The 18131-nt window shown below is 39.8% G+C and overlaps 1 protein-coding gene across 1 annotated transcript in view; it reads right to left on the reverse strand.

The window, feature by feature from the left end:
* FOCAD (focadhesin) overlaps positions 1-18131 on the reverse strand; it is a 146014-nt gene that overhangs the window by 47590 nt on the left and 80293 nt on the right. The window contains exons 21-22 of the mRNA XM_063129216.1: positions 17566-17687; positions 1747-1839 (exon numbers count right to left, since the gene is read on the reverse strand). Of these exons, the coding sequence (XP_062985286.1) occupies positions 1747-1839; positions 17566-17687 (215 nt within the window). The remainder of the gene's footprint in view (positions 1-1746; positions 1840-17565; positions 17688-18131) is intronic.

Below are 18131 nucleotides of genomic sequence, written 5' to 3' on the forward strand. Positions count from 1 at the left end.
GAACAAAACAGGTGGTCTTGTAAATCTAACTGTAGATGACTGAAAAGTTACATTTGATTGATTTATTTTTTAAACGGGGTGGGGGGACTCAACCATGTTAATTCAAATTTGGATGAGAAAAAAAAAATCAGGCTGAAACTTGGCATCTACTCTTTGCTCTTTACTTGCGACGAAATATCAGTCTTGTCAAATAAAGCCTAACTTGGGAGGACTAGGGAAATTACATATTTTAAAGAGTTTGTCAATGACATAACTTGTTCTCTTTTTGTAGGGTCATATTTTCAATTATATATGACCATCTTCTCCATCATCTTCTCCCATACGAGCTTGTCTGGGTTCGGGGGAGGCCCTTCTCTTGGTACCTCTGCCTTAACATTTGTTTAAAGATAGGGTGACCATATGAAAAGAAGGACAGGGATCCTATATCTTTAACAGCTGCGTAGAAAGGGGGATTTCAGCAGGTGTCATTTGTTTGCATAAAGCACCTGGTGAAATTCTCTCTTCATACCACAGTTAAAGCTGCAGGAACCCTGCCCTATTGACCAGATACAAAAGAAGACAGGGCACCTGTAGCTTTAACTGTTGTGATGAAGAGGGGATTTCACCAGGTGCTGCCTGCATACAAATGACACCTGCTGAAATTCCCTTTTCTATGTAACTGTTAAAGATACAAGAGCCCTGTCCTCCTTTCCATATGGTCACCCTAGTGAAAGATGCAAGAGAGGGACTTCTTAGTGGCTGCACCCAGGCTTTTGGAATTCCCTGCTGAAGGAAGCTAAGTTGGTTCCCTCTCTGCTGTCCTTGAACAGGTAACCAAAGATTATTTTATTCAAGCAGGCTTTCGGCATGTAAGCTGCTCAGTTGGGTTGGGTGTTGTTTTTATCCTTTTATTGTTGTGCTTTTAACGTATTTGTTTTATTACTGTTTTAAGCAAGTTTTTATTTTATTTTAAATTTTTGGTTCTTACTATGGTTAGCTGCCTTGAGTACCATTTCCACTATTGGTGGAAAGGCAGAGTATTAATTTTTGTGAACTGCCCAGAGAGCTTCAGCTATTGGGCGATATAGAAATGTAATAAATAAATAAATAAATAAATAAATAAATTCACAATAACCCTAAACTTTTACAAAAGGTGGGAATAAAGCTGGATTCTCTGATGGTTTTTACAGCTTTATTCCTATACACAGAATTAGGTCCAAGCGTAGGATTCCATTCATCATCTCGTGAGCAGACTTCCACTCACTCAAGGGGACTTCCCCTTGCTCTCCTCTCTGCACTCCCACATTTCCCACAAATTTGCTCTGGAAGGTCACTCAACCCTCTGGAGCCGATTTGGGGGGCAGGTAGGCAGGAGAGGAAATCCATTCCACCTGTGGTTTTTATCTTGCTGGCAGATAGACAAGATTGGACCCAGCCTTACATTATTTGCACTTAGAATCCATTTAAATCAATGGGACGTACGTGCAAACCAGTCTGTATCCAAGCCATTGTCTCTAAATTAGAACCCTAATTTAGTCAAGGAGTTGGTGGGCTAGCAGGAAACGATAAGTATCTTCAAATGCTTAATATTTAAACTATTTTCTCATCTTGCTTTCTTATTTTATATAAAGCAGGCAGATTTATTTATTTATTTATTTATTTATTTACATGAATTATATATTCACACACCCCATCCTGAATGCTCAGCTCAGGTAACAAATGCACTACCCTCCGTCACAGGCACATATATAAACCAGTTCCTCATACTTGTAAAATCGCATGGTATGTTCTCTCCATAAATCCTGCCCAGGATTGAGGCAGTAGCAGGGACCGGTGCCATTCTGAAGGTTGGATGTTTACCTGCATGACAAACAAATGGGACTTGTTACCTATGAAAGTAATGAACAAAAATAACTGGAATTTGTAGCGACTAACACATGAATACACACGAGAACTCATTGGAAGTATCACTGATGGCATCAGAAATTTTGGGTTTGCACTTAGAATCTCATGTTGGAGCTTGTACATTTTTATTTTATTTTTAAATCTCTACTTGTGATGTTGTACCTGCTTATTCACTTTCACCAGTTTTGCCATACACAGGGACTATGCACCAAAGAACTATATAACTACTTCTGAGAGCCCTACCGGCCTTTGGGCCTGGTATTCCTCCAGATGGCTACTTTTGAAAATAAGACTGCAATCCTATGCACACCTATTAGGGAGAAAGTCCCATTGAACTCAGTGGACTTTCTTCTGAGTAAATATGCGTGTTTTGGGTTAGGGCTTCCTAAAGCAGTTTGGGTAGCAAAACAAAGATCTGTAGTTCAAAAGTAAAAAATCTCACTGGGCTGTGCCCAAGCCCTTGGGTGCATATAAATCAGCTTTTTGGATCCTAAGCAGGGTTCACATAGTAAACTCAATTTCTTTGCCCTAACAGACTACACTGAAATTTGACTATGTAAGAATAACTTACATTAATAGTTTACAATATAATCTATATCCAACAATGTATATACACATAGAACATGGCATAGTAGCATATTAACCAGATCCTTTATTTTGGTTAAATATAGTTCCAGCATATTTTACACAAGAGATACAGTAGCCCAAGAATTGGTTTTTAAATAAAATAAAATAAAATAAAATAGCAGAAGTCCATATTTCTTCCTTCGTTAATGTTACAGTTATTACAGTAATTTGAAAGAAAACCATTGCTCAGGATTGTTTCTGTTTGCAGCGGAACTTCAAAGCCCTCAGCTTTTACAGAGAAAAAAAGAAAGAAAGGAAAAAGAGCACTGTAATTAAAATGACTGCTGTGCATTGTTATGTCTCATAATATTCTATGGCAGGCAAAAGAATTAGTTTTTTGTTTCCGGTGTCCAATTATTTCTACTGTTGGCCTCAACTAAAAACATTGGAAGTTGTCATGACAGCCATTTGGAGCTTATTAAAAACAAGTTATATCAGTAGTTTCCAGGACAATATAATTCTGTGTGTGTGTGTGTGTTCCAAAATAGTACCAGATTGGGTTGAGACGGACCCTCTCAGTATCTTCTGTTGTACTGACCATGTATTTTAATTGATAACATGCCAGAATGTTACTAAAATCAGCTTTTTCATCAGGCCTATTCAAAATTTAATCTAATTTAATAACCCCCGTTTAATTAACTAATTCTAGATTGCCCGTCAGCCATTAGGTCCTCAAAGCAGTGTACAAAATAAATATTAAAACAATGTAAACAATAAAAACAAAGGACTAAAACTATCAAAAAGAATAAGACCAGCTATCACCCCTTAAAAACCAATGAACACCAAGTGGAAAAGCAACGTATTTATCACTGGATGGAAGCTAAGTAACGGAGGGGCTGATCTACCCTATCTAGGGACCTAGTTCTATAACCGAAGTGCTGTTACAGAAATGTCCTGAGGAATGAGATGGTGTACTATGGGCCAAATGGGAAAAGTCTTAAAGACCAGATTGAGTCCCAGGACCACTAGTGGCCTGTGTCAAATCAAGGACTTCAAACGATAATTCTCTACAGTCCAAGACTCTACTTTGCAGGGATAGGCAACATGGCACCCACAGGCACCAATGCACCCACCCACATTTCTTGGTGCCCACAAAGCTGCCCTACCCCTCCTACTCTTCATTCCTTTCTTTTTTAATTACAGAATTGCAGCTGGGATCACTTCAAACCAAAGTGACATCCTCTGGCTGCTCCCATGGATGCCTCTGGCCACACATGGGGCTCAGAAACATTCTTAGGAAATGAAGATGGCAAGCGCCTGCAGGCCGATGCCCGTTTGGTGGTGGTGCCCAGGACAGTCTCTCAAGTTGCCAAATGGGTCCATGCACCCAGAAAGGTTATCTACCCTTGACTTAGTGGATAACATCTTTGCACTTCTTATGGTGACCTTTGCATGTTTTCATAGTCCCTGAACAACTTTGCCATACTAGCATTCAGGGAAAAAACCATCCTGATGGTGCACAGCCATGCTTTGATTTAGAGAAGCATTTGGTTGAATGAGTTTACGTGGATTCAGTATTTAAGGCAGGAGGATTGGCTATCAATTACAATGATGGCAACTTGTCAAGGATAGGTTGTACTCATGTTTCATCGCCCATGAAGTTCTCACACTAGAGTTCTATGATTGATTAGCTAAACTACGCCATACTACTAAAAATTCAGATGCTTATGGCATTTGATTATGGTATTCATGTATGTTTTTGAGGGAAATACTGGCTGCGTTTGAACATAACACTAAACCACGGTTTAGCATTATGAAAATAAGCCCCGGTGATCCTTGGGTTTGTGTACTCCCTTCCTCCTTTTCCAATATAACTGCAAGGAGATCAGATGTTTCATTTCCAATTTAAATAAATCACAGTTTGGCATGTCATCCAAATCCTACACTGTTGTTAGTCTTCACTATGATTAGTTGAAGTAAGCCAGGTTCATAAACTTTGGCCCTGTTCAGAAGACACTTTAAACCACAGCTTTAACCACAGTGAATAAGGCTTTTTTGCCTTATTCACCGTCATTAAAATCATGGTTTAAGGTGTCTTCTGAACAGGACAATTTGCTTTTGTCAACTAATCATAGTGAAGATCGATCATAGTTAAGATTAACCACAGTTTGTCTGGGTTCAGATGACACGGCAAGCTAAAACATCAGCGAAAGCTTCCAAACCTCTCCTCCTGGTCAGAATGAAAGAGGTGGGAGAAGTACACAAAGTTGAGCCTCGTTACAGCTCATACAGTTGCTTTATTGTTCAGTAAACAAGGCTATAGCTATCCATAGTTCAACATTACACCTGAACCAATCCACAAGTAGTTAGGAGTCACCTGGTAGGTGAGGCTTTACTTATGTCTAAGTGCTATAGCGATGGGGAAAGTTGCAAGTGCTGGAGGAAAAAAAACGTCTGTAAAATTCTGTGACTGCAACCCTAAATGAGTGCTTGGAAATGAGTACTGAACTTAGTGTCCTTACTTTACTTCACATCAGGATTGTGGCCTTCAGGGGTGAAGAGTTCTAGCAACTCCATTTAAGAGACAAGTCAGACACTACTCTCCCAAAGAGACTATTTCTAACTGCTGAAACCCTTGAAGGTAATTGTTGGCCAATCTAGCCCACATAGTAGTGGCAAAATTTTAAAGTTTCTTTGGTGGTTTTTTAAATATCCTTTCCAGACACCCCCAATTTCAATAGTTGACCAAAAAGTCTACTACTACTGGAATGTTCTTTCAAAGGCTCTCTGCCAGGTCTCATTTACCAAACAATAAAACAGCATAGTAGCACTTGGGGGTGGGGGGAGTTAAAGGATGAGATACTCAGACACTTTTGAAGAATTACAAGAACTTGAACAATACACAATTTCAAACAGACCACTGTTTATTGAAACCATGTTTCTCTTTTTCTCAGAGAAATCAATCAAAAGAATGTGGAAGATGCTCTATATCTCTATTCTTGTTGACAGATATTATAACCAGAGCAGTATTCTAAGGAGTACTTCTCAGGACATGACCATTACTGTTCCAATTGAGTATAGGTACCTAAAGATATATGCAGTGTGTGTGCGTGCATTCACACACACACACACACACACACGCTCCCCACCACAACATTATCTGTCTACATTGTACCAGTTCAAATGCTTATCTGGGCCAAAGATCCTGTTCCTCGGTGGAGAAGTAGGTGTGTCCCATCCACTTTGCAGATAATACAATATAAGACATATAAGCAAGGGGGTTGTGGCACATGGGCATCTGCAAGAAGTACCCACATCACACATTATGAGCATGGGGGAGTAGAGTGTGCATGCCCACTTATCCACCATGGAACAGGATCTTCAGGTCTAGTAAATAGATGGACCAAGCCATTGCTTTCTATCAGTTCATTTATTTCTATCACAGATACTTTATTGCAAACTTTTCATTATAGAGCATACAATGCAAATTAAACTAAATTCTTTACTCTCCCATCTACAAAATCTATGTTCTAATCCCTAGTAACAAAATGCTATGTAGTGAAAAAGAATTAATTTTCACTGGCACTAAACTAACTTTTATTTTTAGCGTTTACATTCAAGCAGTCTCCATGGTTTACTTTGTAAGAAACATCCTTCAAAGGCAGCCATATTAAACTCTAATCCTGCCTCCAGTTATTTTAAAAGAAAGAAAAGAGGAAGTTGCTTTGTAAATTCTTGCACGTACCAATAAAATACTTCATAAAAGAGAAAGAAATGAGGATTTTTACAGGAGATGAGAAATGACTAAAGACACATCAACATTATGGTAAATAAATAGCATTAACTGCTGTAAATCCAAATCCACCATGTTTATTTGGTTTACTCTGGAATAATGACATAGGATTATACACATGGTAGAACCACCCCAGTGTGATTTCTCTCATCTTAATATAGTTTAGCAACCTGGACCTTCCTGCCAAGAAGCACAGATACAAATTATATTGCAGATGTGCAGTGAAATGTGTAATAAAATGCTTAAGAGGTCAATAGCCAGAGTTAACAATATCTCACAATGAAATTGTCACAGAAGGCTTTAGACGACATACTAGTCACAAAGCTAGACAAGAGAAGAACTTTATTGTGTCTCTCTCAAACAAGAACAGAATAGCAACAGGAAAATTCCGACACCACTGGAATACAACCAAATCTAGTGCCACCAAGTGATTAAACTATATAGTGGCACTATCCATACATAAATAAGCAGGGGTTCTCCTGGGTCAGGCACAGTGAAGGAAGTAGACACAAGCGCGCAAAGGAGCAGGAAGAACGGGTGTGAGACCTCCATATCTCAATATAGGAAGAAAATAATTTCAGGAATATTCCTACCTGACAGTTTCTACATAACCACAGTGAGATTCTATCAAGCAATAATATGCGAAAAAGGCAACATTAAGAACTCTTCATACTGTATATATTCAAGTTTATATGTAGCTCTTCGTTAAGGATTGTTGTTGTTTCTTGCTATATCTAAACTTTACTCAGCCTTTAAATCCAAATGTGAGTGAAAAGAACTCTTGAGAACTGATTGCAACATCTGGCACAGCCCAACTTGAAAGACTGCAAACCCTCTTCTTCCTCCCTATCACATTAAGATTCTGACTATTGCAGACTTCATGACTTCAGCATCAAGTCAGCCGTTTTCTATCTCTCCTGTTTCTCCTGCTATCCTGATTTTTGTAACATCCTACCTGATAAAGGTATCTTGAGATTTCGAAAGCTTACACTTTCCCCCGTTTGTGACTTTGAGTTGGCCTAATGCAAATATTACACAAATGTGGATTTTGAGATTTTTCTTATGATCAACATGGCTATTGTTGCTTTTTCCTACAGACTAGGATCCTCCAAGCAATCATTTCATCAATGGAATGACATAGGTCCACTTCTTACATTGGGCTGACACTGGAGGAGCTGTCTGGTAATGTGAGGAGCCCCCAGTAGCATTATTCCTCCAAATAACCAGAGCAAGGTTGGTGTGTGGGTGGGGGAGCCCACATGCTAAGGCGCCTCCTCCCAACAGCATTGCCCCAAATTCTAGTAGCCCCAAACATCTGGAGGGCGCCAGCTTGGGAAAAGCTGTCCTCGACTAATATGGAGACAGATGCATGTAATTAGCATTCCAGTCTGCAAATGTGCTGTTGTGAGAACCTTTCATCAGATGAAAAACAGGAAAACCATGACTCCAACAATATCTTGGGAGTGGCCACAAATTGCAGACCATCTTTCTGCTAAATTATAAACACATTTTTTTTTCTATTCTCACTATTACTGGGGCTCTAAAATGGATATATTATTTCCTCTGTGGGCAGTAATTTAGCATAAAGCTTATTCTTGCCAGTTAATACAAAAACCAACCAAGTATTTAAATTGGGCACTTGCCCAATGACCAGCTGACACAAGTAATTTGTTTCAATGAAATTATCAAAGCAAATGACTCATCCAGTCACACCGGGGCAGGGCATTTCTATCTAAAATTAAACCCTGTCGAATATGTGCTACTTATACATTATTTTACAGTTTATCACATACCTGGCTGTTTTCTTTTCCCATGATGAAATTATCCCCCACCCCTGCAAACATTGACTGTTAAAAGTGATGTTACAGGAAGTATCTGTTATGGTTCCAGGATTCGAGGGATTTTCAAGCAAGGAAACTTCTGCAGGCAGCCCCTTAATCTGGAGGAAGCAGAACACGTCAACTACTGAGAACCCTCTTATTCTGTCTCTTTCACTTTCCTGGGTTCTCTGTGCAAAGTAAAAATGATGAAGATTGCTCATCTTGGAGCCGTTACATGCCTGACCGTGTCAGTCACCAGAGCCAGTCATGGAACGAGGACAATTTGGAAATAAGCAGTACACATAGGCTGCAGAACAGCATTAACTGAATGGGGGGAAAGAGGCAGTCATTATGAAATAGTGCCAGGCTGGTCACCGGTACACCTAGGGGTAACCACATTACACCAGTTTTAAAATCTCTTCACTGGCTGCCAATTAGTTTCCGGGCAAAGTATAAAGTGTTGGTTATCACCTTTAAAGCCCTACATGGTTTGGGTCCAGGCTACCTGCGGGATCACCTTCTCCTGTACAATCCGCCCCGCACACTCAGGTCCTCTGGGAAGAATTTACTCCAGCCAACAAAAACAAGACTGACAACTATTACCCAGACGACCTTTTCTTCTGCCGCTCCCAGTTTGTGGAATGGCTTGCAGGGAGAGATTCGTCAACTTAATAGTCTTCCGGAATTTAAGAAAGCCATAAAGACTGATCTCTTCCGGCAGGCCTACCCAGTTGAATTTTAAATTTGCCTTTTAATGGTGTGTTGCTTTTAGTGATGTATTGGTTTAAAATGTTTTAATTAGTTGCATGATGTCGCATTTGTGTTGTGCCCCGCCTCGATCCAGAGGGAGAGGCAGGTAACAAATTATTACCGTATTTCTTCGATTCTAAGATGCCATCGATTGTAAGACACACACTAATTTCAGTACCACCAACGGAAAAAAAGCTTTGATTCTAAGAAATAATAAATGACCCGCAATTATAAGACGCACCCCGTTTTTAGAGATGTTTATATGAGGGGAAAAGTGCATCTTAAAATCGAAGAAATACGGTATTATTATTATTATTATTATTATTATTATTATTATTATTATTTTGCTTCTTCAGGACATGCCTTTAAACCAAGGACAGGCTACATCCCCCCCCCCACAGCCCATACCACCCACACCACCACCAAATTCAGCAGCAGTAGTAGGAAAACATCCACTATAATGCTAGAGAGAGCTGAAAAGACAAATTTAGCTTATTTGCAAACAAGCAAAATTGAACACTTTTAGTGCTACAGAGTGGTTTGCTGCCAAATTTCACCATTTTTAAAAAATAAATAAATCAGGGACACTCTGTGGACTGCATAGTGTCTCATGGAGAGATGTCCAGGTGGGGGAAAAGACCCCTGGACCTCCCACATTTGGCCCCCACTACTTTAAACTGTATGTGAGGTTAAGCCCAGGTATCCTTGTTTTTGTTTCCTAAAAAGAAGCTGAGGGAGGCCTGATCTGGATTGGAATTGCAGTTTGGTGGAGAAGGGTTTAACCCATAGACCCAATCCAATCAGTCCCCTGTATCTCAGTTGCTGTTTGCTGGCATGGATTGAGAATATGGAGACAAACAGCAGCTCCATGGAAGTGTGACCCTGATCAGGATGATGGCAGGAGCATCCCCACCCCCATGCCATGGTCCAAACCCAGATTCAGCCTCCCTGCACCATTGTTCATTTTTTAGTAATACCCGTATACTGCAAAAAGAGACGTATCAATACAGTTGCTTGTATTGGACTCTCCTCATGGGGCATGGCTTTGGTAACTATCATGATGAGTGTCTGCACTTCAAAATTTACTGTTACACTTCTGCATATCCCAGATTCCCAGAGCAGGTTACAAAAGAAAATTGATGTGAAAACAGGAGAGTGCTTGTCCATGATCCGGCCCATACCCAATGATACAGCTTGAGATCATGCAGGAGTTATTTATTAATGCCTCCATATTCTAAGACAACAATGGCCAACTTCTTCAAGGGTGGGAAGAGTGGCATAGCCAGGTTCTCCCTAGCCAACTTGGTTGAAGGTTAAATCCAAATTAATGAAGTTCAAGACCACTTACCCGCAACTCCCCACTTTAATAGCTTGGCCCCATCCCAATAGTTTGGCTTGGCTAAAGATGCTGGCAGTTGCCATCTTCCAGGCTCTCTAAATGTATGATGTTGGAATGGTGGTGTGCTGGATTCTGTGATGTTTAAAAATACTTTACACTCGCTAATCAAAAACATACTCTCTCAAGCAGCTTCATATCACAAAATTTAAACATGCTTCAGTGCTCCAATGGTACATTTCTGTTTCTCCACATATCTGGATTCCTTTTATAATCCCTATATATGCTTTGCTCTTTTGCGAGTTATGTACATCACTCCAACAGCTAAGCCAGGTTTTCTTTTTTAGGAATGTTTAACATTCTACAGACATATGACGCTGGGCACTGGGGAATAATATTTCAAACACCAAATATGTTTCAAATTAAGCATTTCTTGCATTAAGTATTTTGATGTCCATACCAATGCAATATTATATTTACATTTCAAAGACATTAAAATACTAAAGATTTTAAAAGAAGCACACACACACATTTTAAACATTAGGTCTGGAATTCAAGTTAAATGCCTTACTTCAAAACACCAATCCAACTAAAATAAGCAATGCAAGAGTAATTCATTCACATAGGGAATAACAGCTATAACAACTGATCCCATTGTTAATACAGGTTTTATCTAATCATGTTCTCTTGAAATAAGACATTTTCCCCCCCCAAAAAATTAACTACAATATAGCCCTAAACATGTCAGAGGAGGTCCTGCCGTCATTCCAAGACGAATAGAATGTCATCACAAAGAACTTCAATGGCAGGTCTTCTCTGTAGTGGCACCCACCCTCTGGAAAGCTTTCCCTCATGCAGTACGGGAGATGGAAAATGTAATATCCTTCAAACGCCTCCTGAAAACATAGCTTTTTAAACAAGCTTTCCCTGGTCTGTAACTTATTCTGGTTTTCTATGACACTTTTAAATTTTGACATATTTAAATCTAGATTTTTGTATATTATGGTTTAAATTGTAAACTGCCCAGAGAGCCTCAACTATTGGGCAGTGCTATTTTTGAAGACTTTTCATTCTCAAAATTAATGCAAAAAAATAATAATCATAGAATCTTTTTAAAAATTAAAAAGCCAGGTGTGTGCATGCCTGCATGTGCACACAAGAGAGACAGAAGCCCCATTCAAATGATGGCAGGCACGCTGACCCTCTTCCATGCTGTGCCATGGGCCCCTGTCTTCCAGCGGCAGAAGAAAGGGAAGCACTGCATCACCCCAGCACAGCTACCTGGGTGATCCTGCAAGTAACATATGCTTGTCTCAGAGGCCTTAGCTAGACCTAAGGTTTATCCCGGGGTCGTCCTGCCTGCTCCCGGGCTCCCCTGTGTGTCATTTACATGAACAGGGATGACTCCGAGACGATCTCCTTAGGTCTAGCTAAGGACGAAGATTAAGCTATGCATATCTAAGTACACACAGTCATTACAGTGGCAGTGCGAATGGCTCATTAAATCAGTTATAGTTCCTTTGGTCATTCTAATCGTTACTTGGATAACTGTGGTAATTCTAGAGCTAATACATGCCCATGTGTGCTGACCTCCAGGGATGTGTGCATTTATCAGACCAAAACCAACCCAGGCTCGCCCTGCCACTTTGGTGACTCTAGATAACCTTGGACCAATTGCACTCCCCCGTGGCAGTGACACCACATTCAAATGTCTGCCCTATCAACTTTCAATAATACTTTCTGTGCCTACCATGGTGACCACGGGTAACAGGGAATCAGGGTTCAATTCTGGAGAGGGAGTCTAAGAAATGGCTACCACATCCAAGGAAGGTAGCAAGAGCACAAATTACCCACTCCCAACCTGTGCCATTTCCCGTCCCCTCCCTCCTCCAGGGTGCCACCTTTTCTGGCTTCTGAGATTCCATACCTGAATATGGCTTGAAGGAAACACACATCTGCAATGTTAAGTACCTTGAATAATGTAAGAGCATGGAAGTAATTTCATTGTTACATGGGAGGTGAATCTTTTTTTCTGTTGAGGACCACATTTATATTCTTTCAGGGACTGAATGCTAGTGGCGAGCAAGATGAAAGCCAGTGGTGAAGGGCCCACCGGCTTTTCTCTCTCCCCTTCTTTCTTCCACACCCTTCTCTCCCTCTCTTTTCCTGCCTGCCCACGGAGTTGCTAGGACATTTCTGTCCCTACAGATCCCTCTTGCCAGAAATCTGAACTGATTATGTACAGTGAGCTTTTGAAATTAGGCTGACAGCTGCATGCAAATCTAGGTTTGCAGGTTTCTCATCCTTGTATTATAAGATGCTTATAGTAAATTCATATGAACCAGAACAGCAATTTGAATAATCAAGGAAGACTTGATTGAAGGGTTAGGCATTGGCAAAGAGGCCATTTTGGCTTTGCACACCCAAAAAAGGTCAAAAGGCCTCCTGAGGGAAATTCCCCGTTTGCACACCGTGCTTTTTCCCGGTTAAGGGATCCACTGATGGGAACCTTGTCCAACCAGAGCTGTCACTAGCAATGTTTCGTGCCATTTTCCCTTGTCACATCCCTTTGTAAAAAAAAGAAGAGAAAGAAAAAAGGAGGAATAACCGCTTGTACTGCCTGTTGAGCGTATGAGTTTTATTTGCCACTCTTCTATTTTCATAAATCAATCTTTTTGCTTTTTATCTTCCCTGAAAGGAAATAGCAAAGATTAAAAAATGTTATATTATGTTTTATCATGTGGTATTCTAGGGTTTTAATTTCTGTGAACTGCCCAGAAAGTTTTGGCTATTGGGTAATATAGAAATGCAATAAATGAATAAATGAGTAGTAGCCAAAAAAAAACCAAACAAAAGAGTCATAGCACCAAACACAAAATGTTACGCCAACAATTGCCAGATGTTGCCTTCCCCTTTCTTGCCAAAGAAATGTTCATCTGTTCCTTAACAATGCAACTCACATTTCAAGCTACCTTTCACTATGTTACTTAATATTGGGACTAAGGAAATTATTGCTACCCTAACACATCCCACCCTTCAGAAAAATTACCATGCACAACAATTATGAACTGTACTTTCAGTGTTTAAAATGACATGTGAAAGACATACTTCTCTCACTATTTTCTTAATTTGCTTTATTTATTTATTTCCATCTTAGAGTTACACAAAAATGTATATGCATTTTTCTGGATGCCAGCCAATTCAAAATGAAATAAAGACAGAAAACGTAGCACTAGACAAAACAAAAATCTTGAGGTAATGTGAAGTGGAATAAAGACAGACATGTCACTTTTTAGAAGGTGAAAAATAAACACTACCCTAATTCTAAAAGAGCGGGGGTGGGAGAAAAGGCCTCCCTTGTCAAGACAGTGCAGATGCCAAGTGCATTAGTAAAGGGTTTCAGGTGAGGTAAAGAAACAAGGCTGGCTGGGGAATTCTGGGAGTAGTGGGACTTTTTCACAGCCCCATCAAAATTGGAGTCACCAGCTTCCACTGTAATTGTGTAGTGTGGAAATGCAGTCCAACACAAAGGCAAATATTCTTGAGTAGTCAGAAGTATACAGTCATATACTCCCAGTTTCCAAAATAAGAGCCTTTATTGAAATTAGGGACATATAAAGGAGGGTAAAAAAAGATACCATTAAAATGCAACAAGTAACTTACTATGAGAGCCAAAACAGACGTTACTTTAAAACCATATCTAGCAACTACATATTGTACATGTTTACTCTAGAGTCGGCAATATGGATCATGCCCCACGTGCCTACTCTCCATTTAAAATGAAAAGACGTAGGTGCTAGATACAGATTTAGAGTAATTTCTGCTTTGGCCGTAAGTAACCTGTTTTGGACGTAAGTAACCTATGTTAGACAATATAAAAGCACAATTTGAAACTTGTTTGTGAGGAGAAAATATCACCTATAATGTTCAGCAGATGAGTCATTTTCACACAGAACAGGATTAATTTTAATCTTGTTGTATCAGGGGAGGTGGATCCCCCAATTAAGTGTGACCGTGTGGGCAGGATATCGACAGTCAGGTCATGGCATGTCCAACATGTAGTCCAAACCACTTTGAGGTATCTTTCTAGATATAGTCAAGCTGTCTATAAAGTGATTCAATAAATGAACGTGAGTACACAGAGGAATGGGCCACTGGAACCTCTCAACAGCTCAGAAAAGGGGAAGCAAAAAGGTAAGAACTGGGAAAGATTCCCAATCTACTCCTGGGAAATAGACCCTTCAGGGGAATTCCAGCAAGTGGGCATGGAAGATGCTTGAAATATGATAGGTTAGGAAATCTAGGACATCAGACTTCTTAAAGAGGCTGTCATTGGATTCTGAGGCCTTTCTTCATGGCCCTTTACAAGGGAATTGAACATAGTGGGCCAAAGCCCCATAAGAATGTAAGAAAATCCCCATTCAGTCACACCAGGGGCAATCCAGAGTGGCCAAGCAGAAGCCCCTGGAAAGGCCACATACAGGCTATGAAGGCAGTAACACTCTCCTGTTGTTTTCTCCAGCAACAGCCTCTGAACCTGGAGGTTCCATACAGCCATCATGACTAATCTGACTAGAACATTTTATTTTACTTTGGATTTAAATATTTATAAGCCACCTTTCTGGATCAAGTTCACCAAAAGTGAATTTACCTGGTCTAAACATCACCCATCATTCCAAAGTTTTCGCTTTGGGGTGCCTCCCTGATTTCCTTCCCCTCAAAAAAAGCCTCAGCATTTTGATGAGGGGGCAAATAGTATGACCACAGCACTAAATTACTTTTCAGCAATTATGTGGAGCAGGCGGCTCCTCCTCTTTGGCTTTCTAGTTCATTAGACTTTATGCTATTTTTGACATACAGAGCTACAGGACTACCAATAGGTCGCTCCCTGTCCTTTTCATCAATTTTTGGTAACTGCATTGCACTGATTCTCCCCATACCACCAGGCTTCCATTATGCCTGCCCAATCTGTGTTCGTGTTTAGCACCAAGTGCTCCTGCTCCCACATCACAACTCAGTGGCTTCTAGCATTAGCATACGAACATCTGTACTTTGCGTCCCTCTTTGGTGCGTGAGTTTACCTTATGACCTTTTGGACCCTTTGAGAAGCTGTTATTTGGATGACCTGAAACATTTACAACCCCATCCCTTAATAATAATAATAATAATAATAATAATAATAATAATAATAATAATAATAATAAATTTATTATCCGCCTCTCCCTTTGGAACCCTTAGAAAAGATTCCTCCCAAAATGGATGCTCCCTCACTTCTGTTGGCTTTCTCCCAGAAATCATTTTACAAGCTGCTTTGTGACCATTTTGATAGGACACCCAACGACACTACACCACAGAATGGCCATTGTCACAGATGTGGCTCACCGGTTCTCTCTTTTCCATGTTAGTACCAGAAGCCTGAAGTGCCTTTAATGCATTAATTCAAGAACTATAATCCCTTCCCCCCCACACACACATCTTAGATCTACTTTATCCTTCTGTGCAAGAAAACAATACACACATTATGTTTGTCACAAACACACATTATGTTTGTCACAAACACACATTATGTTTGTCACAAACAAACATCTGCCTTTGTCAAAAATTACTATGTACACAAACACTTTTCACAAATGTAGTTCTCTTTTGTGCTTTATCAGAAGACAGGACATAATCATGGCTGAGTTGAACAAGAACTGAACATTATAGAGGATGAGTGGCTGCCACTAAAAACTACATACCCATGTATCCTTCTCTTTTCCCTGTAAAACTTAATGCATGACCTGATAACACTACAGTACAAGTTTCACTTGCCCTACAAACAGCCAATGGGCCCATTCAGAAGACACTTTAAACCATGGCTTTAACCATGGTGGTTAAGTCAGAAAGCCAGACCATGTTCAGGAGACACCTTCAACCCCAGCTTTAACCATGGTGAGTAAGGCTTTTTGCTTTATTCGCCATGGTTAAAGCTGTGGTTTAAGGTGTCTTCTGAACACAGCCCGGCTTTCTGGCTTAACCACTGTGGTTAAAGCCATGGCTTAAGGTGTCTTCTGAACGAGACCATTGATATGGGGTGGTAAAAACGTACAACGTAATTATGTTACATCATACACTCAATATCATTAGACATTATGGGGAAAGAGGAGGTGACAGAAACACAAGGTTACTGCCTTCGATGGTAGCTCTGCATCCTCTAATGTCTAGTTCCCACCTATTAAAAAGTGGAAAACCTTTTGATAAAATAATTATGATCTCTATTGTCTCTTTTGGAAAGATGGGGCCCCTTCAAGAAGACTGGTTTTCTGACTCCATATTATCCAAAATAGTCCTCAATAACTCTGCCTTAACTCTCCCTGCAGAGTATCTTTTAGTAGAATTGAGACAGATGAAAATTACAGGAATAATGAAGTGGAGCACCATTCCACCTGCCTTGGCTGCTTAGCGTCATGAATATAGCATTATCCTGAAGGCAGTTTTGATACATTCATCTTAGAATATGACTCCTTCCAGAAATATTAACATAGGAGACCCTCCATGATACAGATGAAATATTCCTACTTTGCAGTCACGGCTGTCACACAAATGCCAGAACAGATATAAATAATTTTATCACTTTTAGCTATGGTGTGTGACCAGAACCTTCCTCCAGAGATACACGCCATTGCCCATAATGCTGTGCAATCATATTAACTTTAATGCACTTCGAGACAGATGCCAGGACATCCACACTTGCTGCCACATGTTCCTCTTCGGCTTGTTTTCCTGCTGTTTGCCGTTTCCAAAGATCAGTTATTGTAATAGCAGCAAATGCTCTATTTAATGAAAATATTTGATAACAAGGTCTTGCTTATATTCTGTAATGATTAATTGGATGTTCATTTCTTATTTTTTTCTTTCCTTCTGCCCCCACCCCCACCCCAAGCCACATTTCACAGAGGAGGTTAAAGCTTCAGTTTACAAAAGCTTAGTATACACAATCAGCTACATCAACGTAATATCCCAGGGTGCTGGGAACAATTAAGAGATATGCTGTGTTATTATTACAGTAACAAGGAGGTAGAGGTCACTCCCCAGGTTGCAAACCTCTAATTGTTTTTCAGACAAGCCGAAATCTGACAGCACTGTAAGCAGATTAGGCAGAACTGTTAAAAAGAGTTGAAGGGAAAATGTCAGCTTTGATTTACACTGATGATCTTCAGAGAAAACATTTCGGCACAGAGAGCATTTTATTAGATGTATTTATACGTTCCATTCTCCTTAATTGTTCCTCACAGCAAGTTTACTTAATTAAGAGTAAATTACAACATCACACAGCTTGCAGCTACCATTTCCTAATTAAAATAAGCAAATGCAAACTCAGGTTGGGCAACGGAAGGACACAGAATGGCTGTACAGGCTGAAGCAACAGCATTTACCTCATGGATGAGTGCTATTAACATCTGGTGGAAGTTGCGCCCCCTACTGGCTAGAAATCGAATGATAGGTTTGCCATCTTTGCCCACATGGATTGGAAGATCATAACTCAACAACATGCCAGCTAAAGGAAAATAAAGTATAATACAAACATTAGATTACTGATAACTCCAAAAGGTTGCATTACTGAAAAAGCAGAGAAATCTGAAATTCAGAAAGCTGAGGCACAGTGCCATTCACTGTATAACTTGTAACAGACTCTATAAATTATGTCTACTACAACTTCATTCCTCATTCCGAAAGTTGTACATTGCATTTTTATGCCTTATCCCAAGTTTGGCTCTGTTTTCTGGGATGAGAATAGCTCTGGCACATTAAAAAATAAACTTGGTATGTAGAGGAAGCTTGCTTTTTTTGGATTTTCCTGCCACAACCTCTCCCATGCTCAGGGTTGGTATAAAAACCAATGATTTTTAAAAATACTAATTTAAAATCATCTTTTTTTAAAAAAAAATTATATCGGGGGGTTAAAAAAAATAAATCAGATTTTGAAATTTTCTTAAAACGA

Source organism: Elgaria multicarinata, chromosome 6, assembly GCF_023053635.1.
Source record: "Elgaria multicarinata webbii isolate HBS135686 ecotype San Diego chromosome 6, rElgMul1.1.pri, whole genome shotgun sequence".
Classification (NCBI taxonomy): domain Eukaryota; kingdom Metazoa; phylum Chordata; class Lepidosauria; order Squamata; family Anguidae; genus Elgaria; species Elgaria multicarinata.